General features: G+C 46.0%; 1 protein-coding gene across 1 annotated transcript in view; it reads left to right on the top strand.

Moving 5' to 3' along the window:
• Positions 1-24526, top strand: part of TARS2 (threonyl-tRNA synthetase 2, mitochondrial) — an 84693-nt gene that overhangs the window by 21595 nt on the left and 38572 nt on the right. Inside the window, exons 4-9 of the mRNA XM_030187565.1 lie at positions 4500-4621; positions 14702-14819; positions 16051-16115; positions 18675-18753; positions 22236-22382; positions 23232-23330. Of these exons, the coding sequence (XP_030043425.1) occupies positions 4500-4621; positions 14702-14819; positions 16051-16115; positions 18675-18753; positions 22236-22382; positions 23232-23330 (630 nt within the window). The remainder of the gene's footprint in view (positions 1-4499; positions 4622-14701; positions 14820-16050; positions 16116-18674; positions 18754-22235; positions 22383-23231; positions 23331-24526) is intronic.

The following is a 24526-nucleotide window of genomic DNA, read 5'->3' as shown; positions in this document are numbered from 1 at the left end:
TAAAAAGTACCTCATGAAAGACTCCTGGGGAAATTAGAAAGTCATGGGATAGGAGGTAATGTCCTATTGTGGATTAAAAACTGGTGAAAAGATAGAAAACAGAGAGTAGGGTTAAATGGTCAATATTCTCAATGGAGAAGGGTAGTTAGTGGGGTTCCACAGGGGTCTGTGCTGGGACTGCTGCTTTTTAACATATTTTTAAACGATCACGAGATTGGATTAACTAGTGAGGTAATTAGATTTGCTGATGACACAGTTATTCAAAGTTGTAAAATCACAAGAGGATTTAAAAAAATTACGAGCCTGGAATGATTGGGCATCCAACTGGCAGATGCAAGTGCAAAGTGATGCTTCCTTAGCGTCCCTCCGGACCGGCCCAGAATGTGACTGATGGGTGCACGCCTTCCAGTAGATGGAGACTGAGGAAAAAAACTGTGACTAGAGAGAGCCAATAAGAGCCCTTGCCAACCAGAGAAAGATCCAGTAATCTCAGTCTCCAGCAGGTGGAAGGTGGTGAGCCCTTCAGTCTCATTCTTGTACTTCTCTATTTTCTCTGTATTTTTTCTATATTTTCTCTTATTGGCTTTATTCTCTGTGCACCCTTTTATTTCTGACAAGCAGAAAGCCTGTTATGTGGAGGCAGAGGTTCGCGGGGGCCTTTTTAGTGCCTCGGGGGTGCTAAACTTGGGTGGTCGGGTCCCTCCCCCCTTGTCCTCCCTGATATTGTTTCTGAGCTTTGTTTTTAAAAAGTTCCCTTATGTTTGATTTAGGGACTGAAGTTTAATTGGCACTGCTTCAGCCGCTTCTCAGAAGGGTGTCCTGAAAGCCAGGTGGGACAGCCACACTGATTCTGCATTGAAAGTAAATAATAAAAAATTAGTAATTATAACTCAGTTAATTTTTCTGTACAGTTAGTCTATCCTGTACATTAGTCTATCCTGTACATTATCAGCTTCCTCAGGCTCCTCAGGGGAAGAGCCTTAGAGGCAGGAAGAGGCAGCCACAAGTAAAAAAAAATAATAATTCTAAGGTCAGAGCTCTGATCATTTTGTTTCCTTGCAATATCAGGCATTACACAAGATGGGATTAACTAGTGAGGTAATTCTAGTTCACCTTTACCGAGAGGCTTGGATGGTCTTCGCTAAGTCACTCCTGAAGAGGCTACAAGGTACTTCGCCAGTTACCCAGTTTTTTGTCTTCTGTCCTTGGTTACGTAGTAAGCCCTGTTGAAAGGCGATTTGAAGCTCTCTCAGTTTCTCCTTATCTTCTTCGATTTGGAGCCCTCTCAGTACCTCCTTATCTTCATCTTGCCAGGGGAAGGCCGCTGGATGCTCCACAGTGGACAATGGTTACGACGGATGTCAGTCTGAAGGACTGGGGAGCACATTGTCTGGGACAATTTGCTCAAAGTCTCTGGGTTCCGGAGGAGGCAAATAGCTCCATCAACCTCTTAGAGTCAAGGACAATACGCTTGGTGTTTTGAGCCTTTTGTCCATTGCTAGAAAGCCGGTCAGTCTGTGTCCTGTCTGAGAATGCCACGGCGGTGGCCTATCTCAATCGCCAAGATGGAACAAAGGTAATCAGTTTGAGCTAGAGGCCTCTTCTTCTTCTTCTTTTAGGCTAGGTGGAGAGTCATCTGCTAGATCTGTTGGTGGTCCTTATGACAGGGGTGGAACACGTGCAGACGGACTTTCTCAGTCACACCTCTCTGAATACCAGGGAGTGGACTTTTAGCGACGACGCATTCCAGAGTCTCGCGCTTTGCTGGGGATTCCCGTCAGTAAATCTGTTTGTCTCGGCGGCCAACGCGGAAGTGCCGGCATACTTCAGTTGCCAAAGAGACCCCCTGGGTCCAGGGATTTGAGGCGCTGCTTCAACTGTGGTCAGAGGGTCTCCTCTACGCGTTCTCGCCATGGTCTCTTTTAGGTCGTCTGATCTAGAATATAATAGCTCAGGGGTACAGTGATTTTGTTAGCCCTGGATTGGCCTCTCAGTCCCTGATCTTCGAAATCTGTTGGCCCGTTCCCCTCTCAGTTTCGCAGTCCTTCCAGGTTTATTAGTTGCAGGAACCGGTTCTTCATCCAGACCCCGGTCGATTTTGTCTTACAGCTTGGCTCTTGAGCGGGCGAGGTTAGTTAACAGACATTTCACGGTGGGAGTCATTTCTGCTATGCTGAGGGGTAGGCGTTGTTCCACTTCTCTTTCTTGTAGATCATCGTTCTTGGAGTTCAGCTCGGATCGGGTGTTCCTGCATCCGGTCCCCTCTTTTCCGCCTAAGGTGTTGTTTCGTTTTCATATTTCTCAGCCGGTGGTACTGCCTGTGCTAAGTTCTTCTTCTGGAATGGAGGAGCAGCATTGCCTGAAATGTTTGGATATCAAGAGGGTTCTGAAGCATTACATCAAGTCTTCCGATGGTTTGCGTCGTTCCAATCGGTTGTTTATTTTGCTGGGTGGTTCGTGCTAGGTCCTTATAGCTTCTAAGTCCACTATTTCCCGATGGCTTAAGGAAATGGTTGCTTCAGCTTACCTTCCATCTGGAAAATCCGTTCCGGAGGGCGTTGAGGCACATTCTACTAGAGGACAAGCGAGTTCATGGGCAGAGCGGTGTCTCATGCCTCCTGAGGACATTTGTAGGGCGGCAACTTGGTCTTCTTTTCATTCCTTTTCGAAGCATTATCATGTGGATGTATTCAGACGTCAGCAAGCTGGTTTCGGGGCGCAGGTTTTGATGGCGGGGCTGCTAGGGTCCCTCCCATGATCGTACTGCTTTGTTACTTCCCATCAGTCACATTTTGGGCCGGTCTGGAGGGACGCTAAGGAAGGAGAAATTAGGCCTTACCTGCTAATTTGCTTTCCTTTAGTCCCTCCGGACCGGCCCAGATCCTTCCCCTCAGATATTCAGATTTATTCGTGATAGTCCATGGTTATTTCTTGGGAGCTGTGTTGCTTGTTTACGATTTCTTACAAAAAAAAAAATATATATATATATATATAATGAATAACAGAATTGGAAGAAATTTCTAGTCTCTCAGTTCAAGCCATATTTCTGTGGTTATGGGGACACTATTTTCTTCTGCGGCACGTACCCTGTGTTGGCAAGGTGCCGGTGGCTGCTCAGGCTTTCGGGTGCACATATGGTTCTTTGGCTTCTTTCTGCTTTGGTACTTAGTTACTGGATCTTTCTCTGGTTGGCAAGGGCTCTTATTGGCTGTCTTTAGAGTCACAGTTTTTTTTCTCAGTCTCCACCTACTGGAAGTCGTGCGCAACCCATCAGTCACATTCTGGGCCGGTCCAGAGGGACTAAAGGAAAGCAAATTAGCAGGTAAGGCCTAATTTCTCCATGTTGGAAAGAGGAACCCAAATTATAGCTACGTGATGCAAGGTTCCACAGCAGGAGTCGCCGCCAAGGAAAAGAATCTAAGTGCCATTGTTAATGATACGTTGAAACCCTCTGCTCACTGTGTGCCAGCAGCTAAGAAAGCAAACAGAATATTATAAATTATTAAGAAAGGAGTGAAAAACAAAAATGAGAATGTTAAAATGCTGTATTACTCCATTCTATGGCTGCACCTCGAATACTGTGCAATTCTGGTCAACGCATCTCAAAAAATATATATAGCAGACTTAGAAAAGGTACAGAGAAGGGCGACAAGAATGATAAAGGGAATGGGTCTACTTCTCCGTGAGGAAAGACTAAAGCAAGTAGGGCTCTTCAGCTTGGAGAAGAGAAAGCTGAGGGGAGGTAAGATAGAGGTCTATAAAATACCGAGTGGAGTGAATCGACTTGTTTACTTTTTCCAAAAATACTAGGATTAGAGGGCTCGCAATGAAGATATTAATATTAATTAGTAAATTTAAAACAATTAAACTCGGGAATTCATTGCCAGAGAATGTGGTAAAAGCAGTTAGCTTAGCAGGGTTTTAAAAAGGTTTGGCTAATTTCCTAAAAGAAAAGTCCATAAGTCATTATTAAGATGAACTTGGGAAAATCCACTATTTATTTCTAGGATAAGCAGCATAAAATCTGTTTTACAGTTTTGGGATATTGCCAGGAGAAGGCTCTTTGCTGGAGCCAGCACCTTTGGCGTTTTTTTGCGCTATAGCGAGATCTAAGTCAGTTATTTTGATTGTCCTTAAGGCATTTGCGCCTCGACATCTATATGTTACAATATTTACAAACTTGACCCCTGAGGCAGGCGCCCTGTTGGCGCCGAAACACGGCCCGTGTCGGGTCTTCGGTTAATAAAGTACTCCTGTTGTCCTAGTCTTGAAGGCCCAGTGTTGCTTTTTTTCTTTTGGTTTCTCTTATTGTATACTGTATTACCCTCTCTGTCTGTATTAGGATAAGCAGCATAAAATCTGTTTTACAGTTTTGGGATATTGCCAGGTAAGGATTGACTACTGTTAGAAACAGGATACTGGGCCTGATGGGCTTTTGGTCTGTCCCAGTATGGCAACGCTTATGTTCTTATGTACCTTTCTTTTCTGTTGCTTTTTAGGTTTTTTGGTATTCCAGTGCTTATGTCCTAGGAGCTGCGCTCAACCAGGCATATGGAGGATTGCTTTGCCAAGGTCTGAGCACCAAGAGTGGCTTCTTCTATGACATGTACATGGCAAATGGGTAAGGGTTGCCTCCCTCTTAAAGGCTTCCAGTGATCTGCAGGGTAGGGCTCAGTCTGGCTGCATGCTTCCATATCTGAGGACATTACAAACCAGTGAAATCAGTGGTGTTTGAAGTTTTTGTCTTGATTTATTTGAGCTGTGTATCATTGGGGAATGTCCAGGGAGGATTGATAAAACTGTCTGTCATTAGTAACTGTGCTTTTATGTAGTTATTCTCTGGGTGCAAGGCAAAACACAGCCCTGAAACTCCCACCCAAGCAAACGGCTCTGTCACCTGTGGTATTAGATCCCTGTGGCATCGAACTAATAAAACTACAGTGAAACGAGTCATTTTTCCTTCTGAACTCTTTAATTCCTGCATGGATTTAAAAGTTTTTCTCATTATAATCCAACACATCCCAACCCCAGGAGAATCCCAGCATTTTGGGCAGCATTTACAGTTGTGACCCATCACATGGGTCGGTGTAACTCGATTTCCTTTGCATTCCTCCAAACCAGTGGGTATATACCGTTACCAGCAGACAGAAACTGAGAAATACTAGTCTCAAAGTGACCCTATAAGTACTCTGTGCAGCCCCTTGCCAGCCAGTATTTCTGTCTCCAGCAGATGGTAGGTACCTGTGTATTCTAGCTCTGGAGGTAGGCTATAGGTTTAGGGAATTGGGTATGGCTCTAGTATTTTCTCCATATCTCCCTTGTTTGGCGTAAGTCTTCCTGGGTTTTACAAAAAAAAAAAAAAAGATAATTATTATCAAGCAGCAGTTGCGCTGAGGATGGGCTCCTTGGTCCTAGTCTTGGGGGGGGGTTCACTCCATCTCTGTAAGACCAGAGGACTGTGGTGGTGGTCCTCAGCTTTCCTTCCCTACTTTTGGAGGGAAACTTAGAGAGCTGTTATGAGCTAACAATTGACAAAAAAAAAAAAGAAGAAGAAGGTGACAGTGCAAACGGACCTTCTCATGTGTGGGGTGAACTGCAGAGACTCTTACAGGGTTTCTTGCCCCATTTTTGCTGCTCCTCTGCTGCTGTAGGTGACTTTGGCATGGGGAAAGAGAGAAACGGTGCCAGTGCTAGACCCGTGGCAGGCGTGGCATAGAGGTCTCTGGGGGTGCTTGCAAGTTTTATTCTATACAGCGGGTGGAGGGGCTGCAGGGTCCACTGCTGAGCTAGCGGATGGAAGCAGGATTGTAGAACAGAGTGGAGCTGATGGTGCAGGGCTGCTCCTGAGATGGCAGCAGTGCCAATTTTGGATTCAGCTGCTGGTACGGAGACACCCCTGCTCTTACAGTCTGTAGAATTGCAATCGGCAGAGAAAACTGGTAGCCCGCTGGCTGCTTTGTCTGTGGGATGGGATTTCTTCCGGAGTTTTTGTTCATGTATCAGGCTTTTTGTATGAAGCAATTGGGCATCAAGCAGTCCTCAGAGCCTGAATCTCTGTGGAAGGGCCTTGGGGGTGGGGGTGAGGTGCTCAAAAAAGCAGCACCTGGATTGTGATTCTGCCTGGAAGGAGGAGGTCTCCGTTGGAGCCCCATTTGATTTTTGGTGGGCCCTGAGGGAGATCTGTTGTCACAAGTGGACGAGGTAGTTGATCCATGGGGCGAGGTCCTGCTACCAGGGGAGGATCTGTCTCTGGTCTGGAATTTCCATTATGATAAGCTGCAGGTGCTTATTACTCAGGTGATTTCAGTCCTCAGTTTAGAGGCTGAGGGGCAGAGCATGATGAAACTGGACCCTCTTATGGAAGGATTGGGGCCCCCAAGCACAGGACTGTGAAGGACCTAATTTTGGCAGAATGTAATGTACTGGATGTCTGTTTTTAGAGTTGGTAGGGCTATGGTGTATCTGTATTAGGTCATGGCCAAAGTCCAGAAGTTTAAGCTTCCACAGGTGGACACATTAGTTACGGCCTTGACTAAGAAGACTGACATTCCACTTGAAGTGGGGGACAGCTATGAAGGGATCCCCAGGAACAAAGGACAGAAGCCTGAAATCCCAAGGCCTTTGATATCTCGACGTTGGGATTTCAGGCGGCAATCTGCAATAGTTATGTGATGAGTGTCTCCACTGAGCAGAGCAAGTGCTGGAATGTTCGTCAGCTTTCTTGATACTGGCGGCGGAGGTCAGCAGAATTGAGTTGGGGGGCCGCTTTCCTAATGGAAGACTCATGATCTGGTCAGAGCTTTAGCAAAGGAAATGGTGCTCCTCGTTGTCGTGTGTCGGTTCCTCTGGTTATGGAATTTGTTGGCTGATGTAGCTTCCAAATCCAAGCTGAGCAGACCTTTCTTTTGAGGTAAGTTCCTTTCCAGGGAAGAGTTTAGATAGCTTGTGAAGAGTTCTGGGGACTCCCAACATTCCCAGATTGTCAGAGAACAAGGCTAGGCATTTTGGGTGAGGTTCATCGGTGCATGGCAGGCTCTAGAGTTTTGGCAGTACCACCCAGGATGGATGAGTTGTGCTCAGAGGTTGAGGTTATTTCCAGAGAGGACTGTCAAAGAGGATGCAGAGATGGTCCCTCCTGAACAGACCTGAGGTCAGCAATGAAGATGTGGGGGCCTTGCTTCTGCTGGCCATAGGAGGTCATCTTCAGCAGTTGTATCTGAGGTGGGCTCAAATAACCGAGGACCAGTGGATCCTGGTGGTCATCAGAGAGGAGGGAGCTTGCTTGGCCTCTGAGGGACGTTATACTGATGTCCCTTTGCATCTCTCGCTGGAAAGCAGAGGCATTGGGGAGACGCTTCAAAAGCTTGTGTAGCTGCAGGCAGCAATGACTGTCACCCAGGCAGAAAAGAGGTACAAGCAGCTATTCTGTTTATTTTCTTGTGTCCAAAATGAAGAGCACCTTCCATCCTATTTTGGATCTCAGTTGGGTCAACAATACTTTGAGAGTGCCAAGGCTTCATATAGAAACCCTGCATTCAGTGATAAGAGGCAGTTCTGTAGAGCAAAGTTTCTCACCTTTCTGAATTTGGCAGTCTGCATATTCCTATCAAACTTGCACATCAACAGTATTTTTGTTTTGCCATCCTAGGTCAACATTGGCAATTTTGTGCTCTGCCATTCAGTTTGGCGACGGCACCCAGAATTTTCTCCGAGGAGATGATCATAGTAGCGGCAGCCTTACACAGGGAACATGTTTTGGGGTACCTTAAGTGAGTGGTTGATCTGGCAAAGTTGGTTCGGAGTGTGTGGGGCACGGAGCATGTGGTGCAGTTGTTAGAGGAGCTTGGCTGGGTAGTCAACTGCACCAGGAAGTAGACTTGTCCCCTCCGCAATGATTGAATACCTAGGAGTGCACTTCAATACCAGACAGGTTTGATTGTTTTTGATGGAAGAAAAGGCGTTGAAGCTGCAGGAACAGATTCATAGGTTGCTCAATACTGTTAGTCTACAGGCATAATACTACCTTCAGGTCCTGGGTTTCATGGCAGCAACCACAGAGGTGGTTCCGTGGGCCAAGGCTCCTGTCGCAACACTCCCTTCTATCCCAGTGGTCCATGCAGACTCAAGAACTACAAATGTGCCTTTCCTTTGGGGGAGGGGAAGCTTGGTGTGCTGGTTACAGAGCTGTCATCTTCACAAAGGACTGCCCCTCTAAACACTAGACTGGATAGAGATCACTACAATCGTGAGTCTTGGGAGATGGGGTGCCTACTGCCTTGGACAGGTGGCACAGGGACAGTAGTCCAAAGAAGAGGTGGCATTATCAGTCAACAGGTTGGAGACCAAGGTTGTGCAGAACAAGTCAGTGCAAATTTTGTCCAACAGTGTCACGGTAGTGGCATATGTGAATTGACAGGGAGGAATGAAGGGCTTTCAGGTGGCAATAGGAGTGGTGATGCTGCTGGCCTGAACGGAGGCTCACTTGTTGGCGCTCATTGCAGCACATGTGGCCTGCGTGGAAAATGTACAGGCAGATTATCTGAGTTGGTGATATCTTGGAGCTGACCTAGTAGAGTCTCGGTCAGGAAATGTTTGCTTTGATAGTGCAACACTGGGCAACCAGTGCTAGATCTAATGGTAACAGCATACAATGCAAAGGCTCCAGGATTTCAGTCATAGGAAGGACAGCAGGGCAGGAGGCATAGATGCCTTCATCCGGCCTCTGCCCATAACCGGTCTCCTGTATGTGTTTCCACTGTGGCCTCTATTAGGCAGGATCATTTAGAGGATTGAATGGCATGGAGGACTGGTGGTACTGGTGGGTCCCAACTGGCCACGGAGACCTTTTGTATGGCTATCTGATTCACCCGGTAGTGGAGACTCCGCTTCGGCTTTCAGTGTCACACAACCTGTTGTGGCAGGTACCTGTGAGTATGCAGGACCCATCTCTGCTTTTGTCTTATGGTTAGGCTCTTAAGAAGGCATGCCTATGGAAGAGAGGGTACTTTGGCAAGTGCATGGTTGACCACAGTCTCCTCCTTATGTTACTAGCATAAACTGGTGTTGGAGGTCCTGTATTGGATTGGTTTCGGGAATTCCTGTCCTGTCGATCCTATCGGGTCAAAGTCCAGTCCTCTATCTCGCCATCCTGGAGGTCTCACTGTGGGGTCCCGCAAGGCTCTCCCCTTTCACCTTCCTTGTTCAACATCATGATGTCCCCTCTCGCAACGGCCCTCCACAGCAACGGCCTGAATCCCTACATCTACACTGACGATGTGACCATCTACATCCCCTTTCGCTCTTCCATAGCCGAAATCACAGCTAAGATTCAGACCAGCCTCGCCATCATGACTAACTGGGCTAGCACATTTAAGTTTAAACTCAACCAGGAAAAAACGCAGTGCCTCATCCTCTCCTCCCAGTTTAACAAGTCTATACCGGCCTTGGTTACTGCGCAGAACATCACCATTCCTGTCGCTGCCAGCATGAGACTCATTGAGGTCATTCTGGACCCTCACCTGACTCTTGAGCTCCAAGGTTTGTCCGTCATGAAGCGCATGTTCCTTTCTATAAGATCCCTTAAGCGTATCAAACAGTACCTTCCTTTTGACCTGTTCAGGACGCTAATCCACTCCCTCGTCTTAACCCACTTTGACTAATTGCAATGGAATTTATACTGGTTGCAAAGAGCACGTCCTTAAAAAACTTCAGACTGCACAGAACACGGTGGCACGACTGCTATTTGGCAAATCGCAGTTTGAGTCAGCGAAGCCCCTCCGTGAAAAGCTCCACTGGCTCCTGATCAAAGAACAAATTGAATTCAAAGTCTGTGTTCTCGTTCACAAGATTGACTATGGGGAGGCCCCAGCTTATATGTTTAGCCTTATCGACCTCCCGCCCAGGAATTCCGTGAAGTCCTCCCGCACCTATCTGACTCTCCACTTTCCTAACTGCAGGAACTTAAGATATAAGGTGCTCTTTGCTTCGTTGTTCAGCTACACATGCCCCTGTTTCTGGAACGCCCTACCATCAACGTTAAAAGAGACAGCCGAACACAGTCTGTTCAAGAAATCTCTAAAGATTTACCTGTGTGATCGTTCTTACTTCACTCCTGCTTGATCCCCTGTATTCCCTCATTCCTTTCCCCTGTTGACCCCCTCTCTTCCCCTCCTGTACTCTCTACTCCATCTTGCATATGTATTAAGGCCCACCTCTTCAATGCTGCGTTCGGCACCTAACCCTTACCGTTCAGTGAATCCAGACTGCCCCAATTTGACTGCCCCTATCGGACCGACCGTTCACTTGTCTATTAGATTGTAAGCTCTTTGAGCAGGGACTGTCTCTCTTTGTTAAATTGTACAGTGCTGCGTAACCCTAGTAGCGCCCTAGAAATGATAAGTAGTAGTAGTAGTAGTATTATTATATATATTGTACGCCTCCTACAATGTTGTAAGCCACATAGAGCCTGTCTTGGTGGGATATAAATGTTCACAATAAATAAATAAAATACCCTCCTGAGGGAGGTGGTAGAGACAAAAACAGTGACGGAATTCAAAATGGCATGGGATGATCTGTAATTAGAAAATGGTTAATATTTTTAAAAAGCACCTAAATTTAAATGGCTGTGTGTGTGTGGATGTGTGGAGTGATGCTAAGATGGCATCTCCGGCTGTGATGAACTAGAGCCGATGCCGGGCAGACTTGTACAGTCCGTATCCCGTATGTGGCAGTCCAGTTTAGGATGGGCTGGAACCTGAGGACAATGCTGGGCAGACTTTACAGTCTGTGTCCCGCAAATGACAAGACAGACAGGCTGAAGTGGGCTTAGACAGCAACTTCAGTAGTTGGAATGTAAGGACAGGGCTAGACGGACCTAGGATCAAGTATTTTACATCACATTCATTGTTGATTTCATTATGAATTGATAATGAATGTAACAGTTGGACAGACTGGATGAACCGTTCAGATCTTTATTTGCCACCGCCGCTTACTACACAACTATATTATACACGTGTCTGGAGAACCTTTGAGGTGTGATGCTGAGGAAAGCAGAAAGTGCCCTTGCAAGCATTGGTCTCAGATGTTTTGGAATTTTTGCAGGATGGTTCAGAGAAAGGTTTGGCTTTGTCCTCTCTTAAGATGCAGATTTCAGCCTTAGCTTGCTATCGGGGTCCTGTCATAGGTAAAACACTGGCTACGAATCCAGATGTGGGGAAGGGGAGATTAAGTTGCTTTGGCCCCTGTGGTGTCCTTTGGTTCCTCCTTGGGATTAAAACCTCATCTTGTCTGCCCTGCTTCGGTTGCCTTTCGAGCCACTCTCAACAGCAACCTAGAAGAACATGACGCTGAAGATTATTTTCCTGGTAGCAATCTGCTTAGCAAGAAGAATTTCTGAATTGTAAGCCTTTTCGTGCAGGGAGCCCTTCCTGGTGTTTCACAGAGAAAAGGTGGAGATCCGGACAGTCCCTCCCTTCTTTCCCTAGTTGGTGGTGGTCCCCTTCTGTGTTAGCCAGGTGGTGGTATTACCCATTTTAGGGGATGCCAAAGATGATATGGAGCAGAAGCAGTTGTATCGCCTGAATGTCTGTAGGGTCCTTCAGGAGTCCTCAGGAGGTTGGAAGAGTTTCTAAGTATGATAAGTTCCTTGTTCTCGTTGAAGGCCAAAAAAAAAAGAGGAAGCAGCATCCAGGCATCCGTTGATTGAAGGAGGCCATTGCCTCGGTGTATCTCCTCAGTGGGCACCAGGTTCCAGCAGCGCTGAAAGCACACTTCATTAAGGACAGGCAGTCTCCTAGGAAAAGTGAGGTCTGTTACTACCCCTGGACATCTTGTAAACGGGCCCGCTGCTCCAGTATGGGGGAGGAAGCTGCCTCCTGTAAATAGCAAGATCTTCACAAACTGCCACCAGTGGATACTTCAAAACATTCCTTTATTTTCCAGGTTAATGACCCAAACTTCACTCCAGAGCCCTGGGTTAGGGCTTCTCAGGCAGGGCTGTTCTGCCTTGCTTAGTACACCAGCCCACTAAACACAAAGTCTCTGCCCTGAGGGGGGAGGCAATAGTCCTTTTGAAATCCATCCTTTTTGTCAAAGTCAGTAGCAAACAAACAGTACTTGTCCCCAAGCAGGATTTTCCCCCTTCCCACCAGGCAGTCCTCCTTCATAAACAAGCCTTTCAAATTCAACAGAGTTTCTCAGAATAATCAGGTTTCAGTTTGGGAAACAGGTTTGTAATTCTCCCAGCAAACTTTCCAACATTCAGGGTTTCCCCAAAGCAAACAGGTCCCACAAAAGAAAACATGCTTCTCTATTTAAGCAGGGTTTAAATCAAAATAAATTCCAAAACAATGTAGATTTGCAAACCTTTTTTTTTTTTATTGTTACATTTGTACCCTGCGCTTTCCCACTCATGGCAGGCTCAATGTGGCTTACATGGGGCAATGGAGGGTTAAGTGACTTGCCCAGAGTCACAAAGAGCTGCCTGTGCCTGAAGTGGGAATCGAACTCAGTTCCTCAGGACCAAAGTCCACCACGCTAACCACTAGGCCACTCCTCCACTTCAGGTGCTGTGCTCCTCAGTGCTCTCAAGCTCCCATTCCATTGAGGTTTCTTCCTCCTGCCCAACCTGATTAACCCCCTCTTCCATAAAATCCATCCAATCCTCCTCCTGCTTCTCACCCCACCCCTCTCTATTACAGGTGGGCTGCATGATATACTGATTGCGGGTCCAGGGGAACTGGGCTCCTTCATTTTCCCTCCCTCTTGTGGTCGGAGACGGTATATGGCCAGCTTGCCTATCCCCAGGGCTCCCCCTGCTGGGACTGGAAATGCATTCCCTTCTTTCGTGATCACCCTCTACCTTCCCTCCTGGTAGCTGTAGTTTAGGGTTTTGCTGCTTCATTGTATCCCTCTGGGATGTAGCTTTGTCACAATCTGTAGGGCAGCCACTTGGGCCTCCGTATGTTCCTTTGCGGAACATTGTCACCTGGATGACCAGGCAAGACAGGATTCTAAGTTTGGGGAGTGGGTGTTCGTGGGTTTTTGGCCCTTCCCTTGTGAAGTTTACCACTCTGGTACTTCCGCTCGTCTGAACTGGCCTGAAAGAATGCTAAGGAAGGAGTAGCCTAGTGGTTAGTGCAGTGGACTTTGATCCTGGGGAATTGAGTTCGATTCCCACTGCAGCTCCTTGTGACTCTGGGCAAATCACTTAACCTTCCATTGCCCCTGGTACAAAATAAGTACCTGTATATATGTAAACCACTTTGAATGTAGTTGCAAAAACCTCAGAAAGGTGGTATATCAAGTCCCATTTCCCTTTCCCTTACCTGCTATTTTTTTTCCTTTTGTTCCTCCAGACTAGTTTAAGCCACAGATTAGAGATGTAGACAGAGCTGTAGCAGCGTTTCTAAGGCAGGAATAAAAAGGGGATCAATATTTCAGTATGTATGTTCTGTTTTCTTTTCACTGTACTTCTTGTAGTGTTTTTCAAAAAAATTCTTTATAATATTCATGGTTAATTCAAAGGAAGAGTTGCAGGGCTACACATTTAGCTTTGCTATCGAAATACTGGTTGGCAGAGGGCAGCAGAGAGTACTTATAAGTTCACTTTGATGCTGGTGTTTCTCGTCTCCATCTGTTGGTAGGAGTGTATAACCCACTCGTCTGAACTGGTTTAGAGGAACTAAAGGAAAGAAAATTAGCAGGTAAGGCTTAATTTTTCCTTTACTATACTATTCTTAATAATATGAGACTATTTCTTAGGAAAAGGATGATTATAATGGCATAGAGAGGAAAGCATAATTGGCTATGTAGTATGAATGTCCCAAGGTTCACATGACAAAAAAAAAAAAAGAAGAAAGAAATGAATCCAGAACACAGCCACACTGTGGCAATGGAGAATGGGCCTGATGCCTACATATGCTAGAAAGGCTCACATGCTCTGCCTCACTTTCTGCTGAGGTTAGCCAAACTATTTAGTTTGAGAAGAGGTCTGTACAGCAAGGGAGCGTAGCACTTCTTCTGTGGGCAGGACTCTTCCTGGATGTGGTGTGGAATGGTAACCACAAAGATGACTCTGATATGTCTTAATTTCCCTCTTATGCTGTTGGTCTACTTAGGTCTGATCATGATAGGAGACAATCCGCTAAGAGAAGGAGTGGGTACTTGAGCAGATACCCACTGTGATTGTGCTTTTCTAAGCCATGAAATTAGATTTGAAATGACTAGCGGCTGGCCTTTTGATATTGGTCATGGGCACAGAGAGAATCTTGGATTATGATAAGATTGCGAACAGACATTGAGACATTGTTGTCTCCCTTTGGGTCTGACATCAAATGTGGAAGGAGAATGAGGTGGCATTTGTACCCAGCTCTCATCTTGTCCTCATAAAGCTGGAGGAATGGCTAGAGCAGTGGGTTGAGAACCAGAATAGCCAGGTTCAAATCTCACTGCCAGCCTTCGTGAGATTGGGCAGGTAACTTCTCTGTCCATTGCCTCGGTTCAAACCTAAGTTGAAAGCCCTCTAGGGACAGGAAAATACCTACCGGATTGTAACTTGCCTTGAATTTCTGAGAAAGCTGTGAGCTAAATCTAATGTGGTAAAAACTGCCTCTGACAGTTAACATCAAGATCTGGTATTAATGCACCACTCATGGGTTTCTGTATGTGTATTTTTTCTTTGTATGTATATATCTCATGTTAGTACGGTATCGGGCAAGGATCTGCCATGGTTAGAGGATCTGTGCAAATCTATTATCAAAGAGAAACTTCCCTTTGAGAGGATTGAGGTGGCACGGAGTGATCTGTTGGAGTTATTCAAGGTGTGTAGTATTATTCAAGATATTTCTTCTCTGAACTGCATGCTTCCCCAGGAATGTGACTGCATGGACGGCAGGGTCTAAAATTGCCCTATATAATGTTTAAACTTAGTGAAAGACTTTTGTAGAGGAGGGCCTTGCATGCCTCTGTGCAGTCGTTTAGAAAACAGCTGAGCATATTTCTTCACTCAGACGTACTGGCAGTTGGTTTATTTATTCTTATTGCTGGCTGGCCTATTTTAATAAGCTACATAACAGACTCAATGTTTTTGTTTTAAGTTTTATGTATGTTTTGTTCTGTACACTGCCTAGAGTTGTAAGAGTGTGGGTAATAAATATTTAAAATAAAAAAAACAAAGGGAAAAGAATCAAACAACTCCTGTCCTGATGTTAGAAACAAAGTGGCACTATTTTCCAGGATTTTGTCTGTGCCCTCTTATCCTCCCCAAGCTCCTCTCTGCTTTTTCTGTTTGAGGTGTGGCGGGAGGCTACAGTAATACTGGCAAGCCTGAAGGTGGCAGAAGAGTGCCACAGCTCCAAAGGCAGGAGGCTTGGTGGATTTCCAGTTCACCCCAGAGAAGCATTTTACCTGCTGACAAAGCATTTCCACTAGCAATAGTGCTGGAAAATTACAGGAACCTGCCCTGCCATGTTTGCTACAGGGAAGTAAGAGCCCTACATAAGTTATTGGTACAATCACTGGCTCCCATTACAGATGTATTTCTGGGAAACTGCCACCCCCTCCCCAGGAGAACAATTGCAAAGGCTTATTCCTAGGCTGCCTGTGGACACTGCAGAGGCTGCTGACCAGACCTAAGGCCCTTATTAACTAGGTCTTGGAGGGCACTAGGGCTTGTGACCCCCTAATGTATTATTTTATTTATTGTGGCTTATAATAGTAAAGTGATACGATATTTAGTTTCAAGAAAGATGAAAAGTAATATTGTAGGAGCTTTACCTATTAACGAATTGATTCAATACAGTAAATTGTACAATTGATGTCAAACAGGAAGGCCTTTAGAAATTTGCAAAACATTTAGTAGTTGTAAGAACTGTTGCTGCAGTAGTTGGGCCGAGTTGCATGTGGTACACAAAGGAGAGGGAATGCCCTTTAGTACATGGGTTAGAGCAACGAAGGCAGTATACCAAGATAAACGATAAACTTGAAAAAGAGGCTAGGGAGGAAAGAAATGCTGGGCCAAAATGACCTGACCTTCCCTGTGTTTTTCTTTAGCACAATGAGTTCAAAATGAGGATTATTCATGAGAAGGTGAAGACGCCATCGGCCACCGTGTACAGGTGAGTGCGCCCCTAATGCCACACACCTACTTGCCCCAAGTTTACTCATAGCAGAACAATTGCTGTCTTTGCAAATGTTAAAATTATTTGGCTAGTGTGCTGGCATTACGAGAGATACCATGTTAAATGATAGCGGATAAAGACGGAAACAGGTTGTCCAGTCTTCGGCCGCAATTTGTCCACTTTGGATAGATGCATATACATATTCCCATATGTAACCCAACATCAGGACCCTCCTCCCCATACCAGCTAATCTATTAAAATACAACCGTTGCCTGTTAGGGTTGCAGCCAGTGGTGTGCTGGAGCCGGCTCGCACCGGCTCGCAAGAGCCGCTTGTTAAATTTTGACAGCTCTTGCGAGCCAGTTGTTGTTGGGGGCGAGCCGGCTCCATTGCGGGAGGTAAGCATGGCAGGAGGGCACGATCACAGGCCGTGCTTACCTCCCCTGCCGCTCCGAAGCATATCCAACCATGTCCTTCGCTCCCACCCTCCCCTCCCGCTCCCCTCCGTCTTTTTTTAATTACCTCCGTCGAAGCGCGCGCCATTTAAAGCCCTGCTGCGTGCTGGCCGTCTCCAGGCTTCCCCTGCTTGCTTCGGATGATGTTCGTGCCTTAGTCCCGCTTTCATTCTGACATCATTTCCTTTTTTCGCGAAGGGGGGACTAAGGCACGAACATCATCCGAAGCAAGCAGGGGAAGCCTGGAGACGGCCAGCACGCAGCAGGGCTTTAAATGGCGCACGCTTCGACGGAGGTAATTAAAAAAAGACGGAGGGGAGCGGGAGGGGAGGGTGGGAGCGAAGGACATCTTTGGACATGCTTCGGAGCGGCAGGGGAGGGAGGAGAATCGCTGGATTGGTAGAGGGGGGCAGGGGAGAGGCCTGCTGGGCATGGGTGGGTAGAGGGGGCAGGGGAGAGACTTGCTGGGCATGGGTGGGTAGAGGGGGCAGGGGAGAGGCTTGCTGGGCATGGGTGGGTAGAGGGGGGCAGGGGAGAGACCTGCTGGGCATGGGTGGGTAGAGGGGGGCAGGGGAGAGGCTTGCTGGGCATGGGTGGGTAGAGGGGGGCAGGGGAGAGACTTGCTGGGCATGGGTGGATAGAGGGGGGCAGGGGAGAGAAGAGAATTGCTGGGTATGGATGGATAGAGAGAGGCATGGGAGAGAGGAGAGTTTCAGGACATGGATGGAGGAGAGAGCAAGAGAAATTCTGGACATGGATGGAGGGGAGGGAAGGGAGAGAGAAGAAATGCTGGACATGGAGGGAAGATAGAGGAAGGAGATTAGATGAGGGAAAAGGAAGTGAGGAGAGAACTGCACATGGATGGAGAAAATAGGCAGAAGCTGGTTCCACTGTACAGTCAAGTATGCGGAGGACCAGAAATGAAGAAGAAAGGAGGAAAGAAAAGAAATAAATGGAAAGGAAGCCCTGGAAACTGAGTCAAGGGAACAGATAGAGAGCAGCAGAATCAGATACTGGACCAGCATGATCAGAGAAACAAAGTCACCAGACAACAAAGGTAGAAAAAAAATAATTTTATTTTCATTATAGTGTTTGGAATATGTCCACTTTGAGGATCAGGTGCTGAACGTTAAAAGTTTATATTTATTTACTTATTTATGGCATTTTATCCCATATTAAACATGAATTAGATTGGAACCTGGGATAATTTAATTTTTTTTTCCTGGAGAGAGTAATGTGTTGGCCGCGGCCCCCCCCCCCCCCCCCCCCCCCCGGGGTATAGCCAGCTCTGCAATTTTTTTGGGGGGGCGCAGGGGTGGGTGGGGGGTGCAGAGGTGGATGGGGGGGCGCCGAGGTGGACCGGGGGGGGCGCCGAGGTGGACCAGGGAGAGAGCCTGTTGTTTAAAATTTACCAGCACACCACTGGTTGCAGCTACTACTTTGTGCAAGTAACTCATTAGTGCTTTTTCGTAGATGCCACTGTGAACAGGTAACCACTAGTGCTTTCTCGTAGATGCCGCTCTGAACAAGTAACCCCTAGTGCTTTCTCGTAGATGCCGCTCTGAACAAATAACCCCCAGTGCTTTTTCGTAGATGCCACTATGAACAGGTAACCCCCAGTGCTTTGTCACAGATGCCACGCTGAACAAATAACCCCCAGTGCTTTCTCATAGATGCCACTCTGTGTAGGCAACTTCTAGTGCTTTTTCGTAGATGCCACTCTGAACAGGTAACCCCTAGTGCTTTCTTGTAGATGCCACTGTGAACAGGTAACCCCCAGTGCTTTCTCGTAGATGCTGCTCTGAACAAATAACCCCCCAGTGCTTTCTCGTAGATGCCACTCTGAACAGGTAACCCCCAGTGCTTTGTCACAGATGCCACGCTGAACAAATAACCCCCAGTGCTTTCTCATAGATGCCACGCTGAACAAATAGCCCCCAGTGCTTTGTCACAGATGCCACTCTGTGTGGGCAACTCCTAGTGCTTTTTCGTAGATGCCACTATGCACGTAACCCCCAGTGCTGTCTTGCTGTTTTGGGTTGTAACTACAGCTTCTTTCACATGTTGGTGAAGCTGAGTTGGATCTTTTTTCATTCTGCAGGTGTGGAACTTCGATTGACCTTTGCCATGGCCCCCATGTGAGACATACAGGAAAAATCAAAGCCCTGAAGCTCCTGAAGGTGTGTTGTGTGGTATCTCTGCTCAAGTAAGCACTGTTAACACGTAGGCTCCGCCCTTCTAATTTTGGCATGACAAGGGAGCAGCTGAACACAAAATCAAGAACCCCCAGGATCCAGTATGCATCCTGGGAGTTCACTCAATGATAAATATTTACAAGAGTGCACAGCCCATGGGAAGATGGGTTGCTACCCAAATCGTATGAGCCCAGTTATCTGTTTACAATTGTAGATAGCCCAATACTTTTTATCGAACCATCAGCAACTAAATTCAATAATCTAAAAAAAGCATCAAAGATAAACACACAACACTCATTAATAACTGACAACAGTATATCCCCAAGCTGTGGTTATAATAAAAGGTGCAGATCCCACTCCCCTTCTCCTTCTCCTTCTGATCACCATCCCCAGCTTCTCCTCTACTGAAACCGCTCAGGTTCCTTTAGAGCCGTCCCAGAAGGGTCATCCGTATCATGCATCCCCTCCTTCCCTTCGGTGCTCTCAATCGGACTTTTAATATAAAACTTCTCACTCTGTGAAGTAGCGCCTCCCATGCAGGAGAACAGTTCTGCTGAAATAATCGCCAAGTTTTGGGAGAGCTACGCCAGAGAGATTTTTAAAATAAATTTTAAAAATGGGCAAATGATCTGGACCCTTTAACATATGCAAATGTTTCATTAGGAGAACGTGGTGAAAGCGGTTAGCTTAGCAGAGTTTAAAAAGGGGTTAGACGGTTTCCTAAAGGACAAGTCCATAAACCACTACTTAAATGGACTTGGGAAAAATCCACAATTCCAGGAATAACATGTATAGAATGTTTGTACGTTTGGGAAGCTTGCCAGGTGCCCTTGGCCTGGATTGGCTGCTGTCATGGACAGGTTGCTGGGCTCGATGGACCCTTTGTCTTTTCCCGGTGTGGCATTACTTATGTACTTATGCACTGTGTGGATAGGCCAAACAGCCAGACCCGCTGGGCAGTTAATCTCGAATCAGGAGGCACTGGTTATAATTAACGACATATCTTAAGATATCTCGAAAAACTCTTCGTGTTTAAGAGTAGAAAGTTAAAATGAGGGTCCTCAGTCTGGGTTTTCCTTGCTGGTTTGTGACTTGTCCCGAGAAAAACAGGGCTGCTGTCAGCACACAAATGCCAGTGAGGCAGAATTACTGGCGATTCCTAACTAAATGTCCAAATCTGGTTTAGCTCCATATGTTTGTCCACCGATCCAGATCACGGTGAACGGAGGGATGGGGCTGTGTCCGGGGAGACCCACGCTTACATCTGTAGCTGTTATAGCAGCATGGCAGGAGTTGGACATAGGCAAGCTAGGCGTATGCCTGGGAACCTTCAATCTGCTATTTTTATAGGCTTCTAAGGCATATTTTTTTCCCTGGTAGGTCAGCCGCTGCCAGAAAGAAGAGTAAGGTGAGGGGGACACTTGTACGTTGTCCTCAATCCCTATCTGCTGCTTCCTCCTCTGTTAATTTTCCTCTGCCCTCAGAGCCATGTAGGGCCTCATTTAGGGTGGTTTTTAAAACTATTTATTTTATAATGGGGGCCCCAATGAACTTATTTGTCTAGGTTTATTCCTCCCTATTTAGTAGGACTCCGTAACCTGAGCTGCTCAGTTTCTCCCTGTAAAATTTACATATGTAGGGTTTATAACCCAACTACCACACATCTAAGCAGGTTACAGACTAGAATACCTAACCTTAGAAACACACTAAAAACATAGAAAATGAGGGGGAAGATTATTGGGGCAGAGGGGAACAGTTTCTGGCAGGGGCACTGAAAGGTCAGCATTGCACCCAAGATCTGTAGGGCTTGATGCAGCTATCTGAGAATTGTTATTTAATGATGTTTGGGAAAGTTATTTCTTTCGTTCTTTACATTCTGATGTTGTATTTTTTATTTTTAATTCAATAAACTTAAAAAAAACAAACAAACAAACATATGGCTTGTCTAAATTTAACACAACAAAGGGCTCTCAAGTCTTAAATAACATATACAAATGTGACTAAAATAAAACCGTATGAATTAAAATAAAATCAAACAGACCGGACCACAAATCTGAAAGAGTATGAGGCACAGTTTCTCCACACCAGTGGTTTTCAAGCTATCCGCAATGAAATGAATATGCATGAGATATATTTGCATGCACCACTTCCATTGTATGCAACTATATCTCGTACATATTCATTTCATTATAGATAGCTTGAAAACCAGATTGGCGCGGGGTTTCCTGAGGACTCGGTTAAGAAACCTTGGTATAACGTGCACAGTAGTCAACTGATGGACAACAGTGCCATAAGAAAACCTGGCCAAATAAACGTGCTTTTAATTGCATTTTATCCTTAAACACAAAGGCAGGCGGTTCCATTCTGTAGGCCCTGCGATGGAGGAAGAGCTGGTCATGTAAAGTACATTTTTACACCATCTCAGTACACACCAAGCCAGTCGTGTTTCCAGGATATCCACAGTGACTATGCATGAGAGGAATTTGCATATTGTATTGTAACATTTATAACCCGCGCTTTCCCACTTGTTAGCAGGCTCAATGCGGAAGGAATGGATCCTCAGGAGCCTAGTCAAGATCGGGAGGCGGGGCTGGTGGTTGGGAGGCGGGGATAGTGCTGGGCAGACTTATACGGTCTGTGCCAGAGCCGGTGGTGGGAAGCGGGACTGGTGGTTGGGAGGCAGGGATAGTGCTGGGCAGACTTATACGGTCTGTGCCAGAGCCGGTGGTGGGAGGCGGGGCTGGTGGTTGGGAGGCTGGGATAGTGCTGGGCAGACTTATACGGTCTGTGCCAGAGCCGGTGGTTCGGAGGCGGGGCTGGTTGTTGGGAGGCGGGGATAGTGCTGGGCAGACTTATACGGTCTGTGCCCTGAAGAGCACAGGTACAAATCAAAGTAGGGTATACACAAAAAGTAGCACATATGAGTTATCTTGTTGGGCAGACTGGATGGACCGTGCAGGTCTTTTTCTGCCGTCATCTACTATGTTACTATGTTACAATAAAGTATTGTGAATAAAGAATGTATAATAATAGTTCGGAGAGGGATGAATTCAAAAGGAAAAAGCATATTTAAATTCTGCCAAGTAGTCAGATCCAGGTATCGCAGATGGATTTCTAATTTAAGTCAAGTCATATACAGTGGATGTAGTACATGCAAGTTTATCTCATGCATATTCATTGTGGATATCCCAAAAACCTGACTGGCATGGTGTGACCAGAAGCTGGGGTTGTGAACCCTCGTTCTAAAAAAAGAGTTTCATCTGAGTGCAAGGCATGAGATGGGTCCTATAGTTGTTTAATACTGAAGTCATGAAAACAAGTTGAGTAGGATTAAAGTAAGGGGAGAGAGAGCTAAGAAGTGATGTGTTATGTTATTGGCTTTCCAAGTATTTTAACTTCATGCTCAGCTTCCCTTTCTGTTCCTTACCCTGTCATGTAAGTTGCATCTTGTACCCCTTTGCTGACAGAATTCTTCTTCCTATTGGAATGGAGACCCTAGCCATGAGCAGCTGCAAAGGATTTACGGTATCTCCTTTCCAGATGTTGGGCAGCTGAGAGAATGGGAAAGGGTTCAGGAGGAAGCCAGCAGCCAAGACCATCGTACCATAGGGAAGGTGAGAAGAGTTGTCTTCTTTCTAGATCCGGCTCTCCTCGAATTGACATCCGATATGAATTAATGCGACACTGCATGAGCAACAGAAAGGAAACCTCCACTTCCCTTCCCTTTGTCTCAATTCTCTGAAAGCATCGAAGCAAGAGTCAGTGTGGTCGAACAGGTTTCCAGTCTCGCTGGAGAGAGGAGGAGAGGAGTGCTCCTTAGTGTGACTGGTGCTTCCCTTACCAAATGTATGACCCTTAAATGTATCATAACATATTGGACTGGAAGAGTAGCCTAGTGATCCGAGACCCTGGAGAACCAGGTTCAATTCCCACTGCAGCTCCTTCTGATCCTGGGCAAGTCACTTAACCCTCCATTGCCCCAGATACAAAAGTTTAGATTGCATAAACCGCTTTGGCCATACCACAGAAAATTTGTATGTCAAATGCATGACCCAATTAAACGTGTTGAAAAGATTGTAAGCTTTATCCCATGTTCCACCACATTTTCCTTTGATCTGCGGGCAGTTGTCACCTGTAGGAACAGCAGCCACTAGATCCCTTCCTGAGTCACTGTTGGTGAGAGCACCGGCTGGTTCCAGGTTGTCAGTAATCCTCAGCAGTGTGTAAGGGGGCCGGGGGGGGGGGGGGGGGTGGTGATAATACTTTCACTTACTACTACTACTACTTAATATTTCTAGAGCGCTACTAGGGTTACGCAGCACTGTACAGTTTAACAAAAAGGACAGTCCCTGTTCAAAGGAGCTTACAATCTAAAGAATGAAATGTCAAGTTGGGGCAGTCTAGATTTCTTGAATAGAGGTATAGTGGTTAGAGATGCCTTTTTTTCTGTCGTGTATTTTTAGGCCCAGGAGTTGTTTTTCTTCCATGATATGAGCCCCGGCAGCTGCTTTTTCCTGCCCAGAGGAACCCAAATCTACACGACATTGATGGACTTCATTAAGGTTAGATTTCTATAATCTATAATCATGAAGTGTTTCAAAAATTCAATCCAGCTCCCCTCTGGAGGGGGAGGCAATACAGGGAACTCTTCAGCACCTTGCTTAAAAATTTTTCAGCAGATGAGCAAGAACTGCTTTTTAACATATTTATAAATGTCCTGGAGATGGGAGTAACTAGTGAGGTAATTAAATTTGCTGATGACACAAAGTTATTCAGAGTGTTAAATCACAGAACGATTGTGAAAAATTACAAGCGGACCTTACGAGACTGGGAGACTGGGTGTCTAAATGGCAGATGACGTTTAATGTGAGCAAGTGCAAAGTGATGCATGTGGGAAAGAGGAACCCGAATTATAGCTATGCAAGGTTCCACATTAGGAGTCACGGACCAAGAAAAGGATCTAGGTGTCGTCGTTGATGATACGTTGAAACCTTCTGCTCAGTGTGCTGCTGCGGCTAAGAAAACAAATAGAACGTTAGGTATTATTAGGAAAGGAATGGAAAACAAACATGAGGATGTTATAATGCCTTTGTATCGCTCCATGGTGCAACTGCACCTTGAATATTGTATTCAATTCTGGTCGCCGCTTCTCAAAAAAGATATAGTGGAATTAGAAAAGGTGCAGAGAAGGGCGACGAAAATGATGAAGGGGATGGGACGACTTCCCTATGAGGAAAGGCTAAAGCGGCTACGGCTCTTCAGCTTGGAGAAAAGGCGGCTGAGGGGAGATATGATAGAGGTCTATAAAATAATGAGTGGAGTTGAACGGGTAGATGTGAAGCGTCTGTTCACGCTTTCCAAAAATACTAGGACTAGGGGGCATGCGATGAAGCTACAATGTAGTAAATTTAAAATGAATCAAAGAAAATATTTCTTCACTCAACGTGTAATTAAACTCTGGAATTCGTTGCCAGAGAATGTGGTAAAGGCGGTTAGATTAGCAGAGTTTAAAAAAGGTTTGGATGGCTTCCTAAAGGAAAAGTCCATAGACCGTTATTAAATGGACTTGGGGAAAATCCACTATTTCTGGGATAAGCAGTATAAAATGTTTTGTACATATTTGGGATCTTGCTGGGTATTTGTGACCTGGATTGGCCACTGTTGGAAACAGGATGCTGGCCTCGATGGACCTTTGGTCTTTCCCAGTATGACAATACTTATGTACTTATGAAATGTATGGTGTAATCTGAGATTTCAT

This window comes from Microcaecilia unicolor, chromosome 14 (genome assembly GCF_901765095.1).
Source record: "Microcaecilia unicolor chromosome 14, aMicUni1.1, whole genome shotgun sequence".
NCBI classification, from domain to species: Eukaryota; Metazoa; Chordata; class Amphibia; order Gymnophiona; family Siphonopidae; genus Microcaecilia; species Microcaecilia unicolor.
The sequence above is the reverse complement of the archived record's forward strand: the minus strand, read 5'-3'. Positions and strand labels throughout refer to the sequence as shown.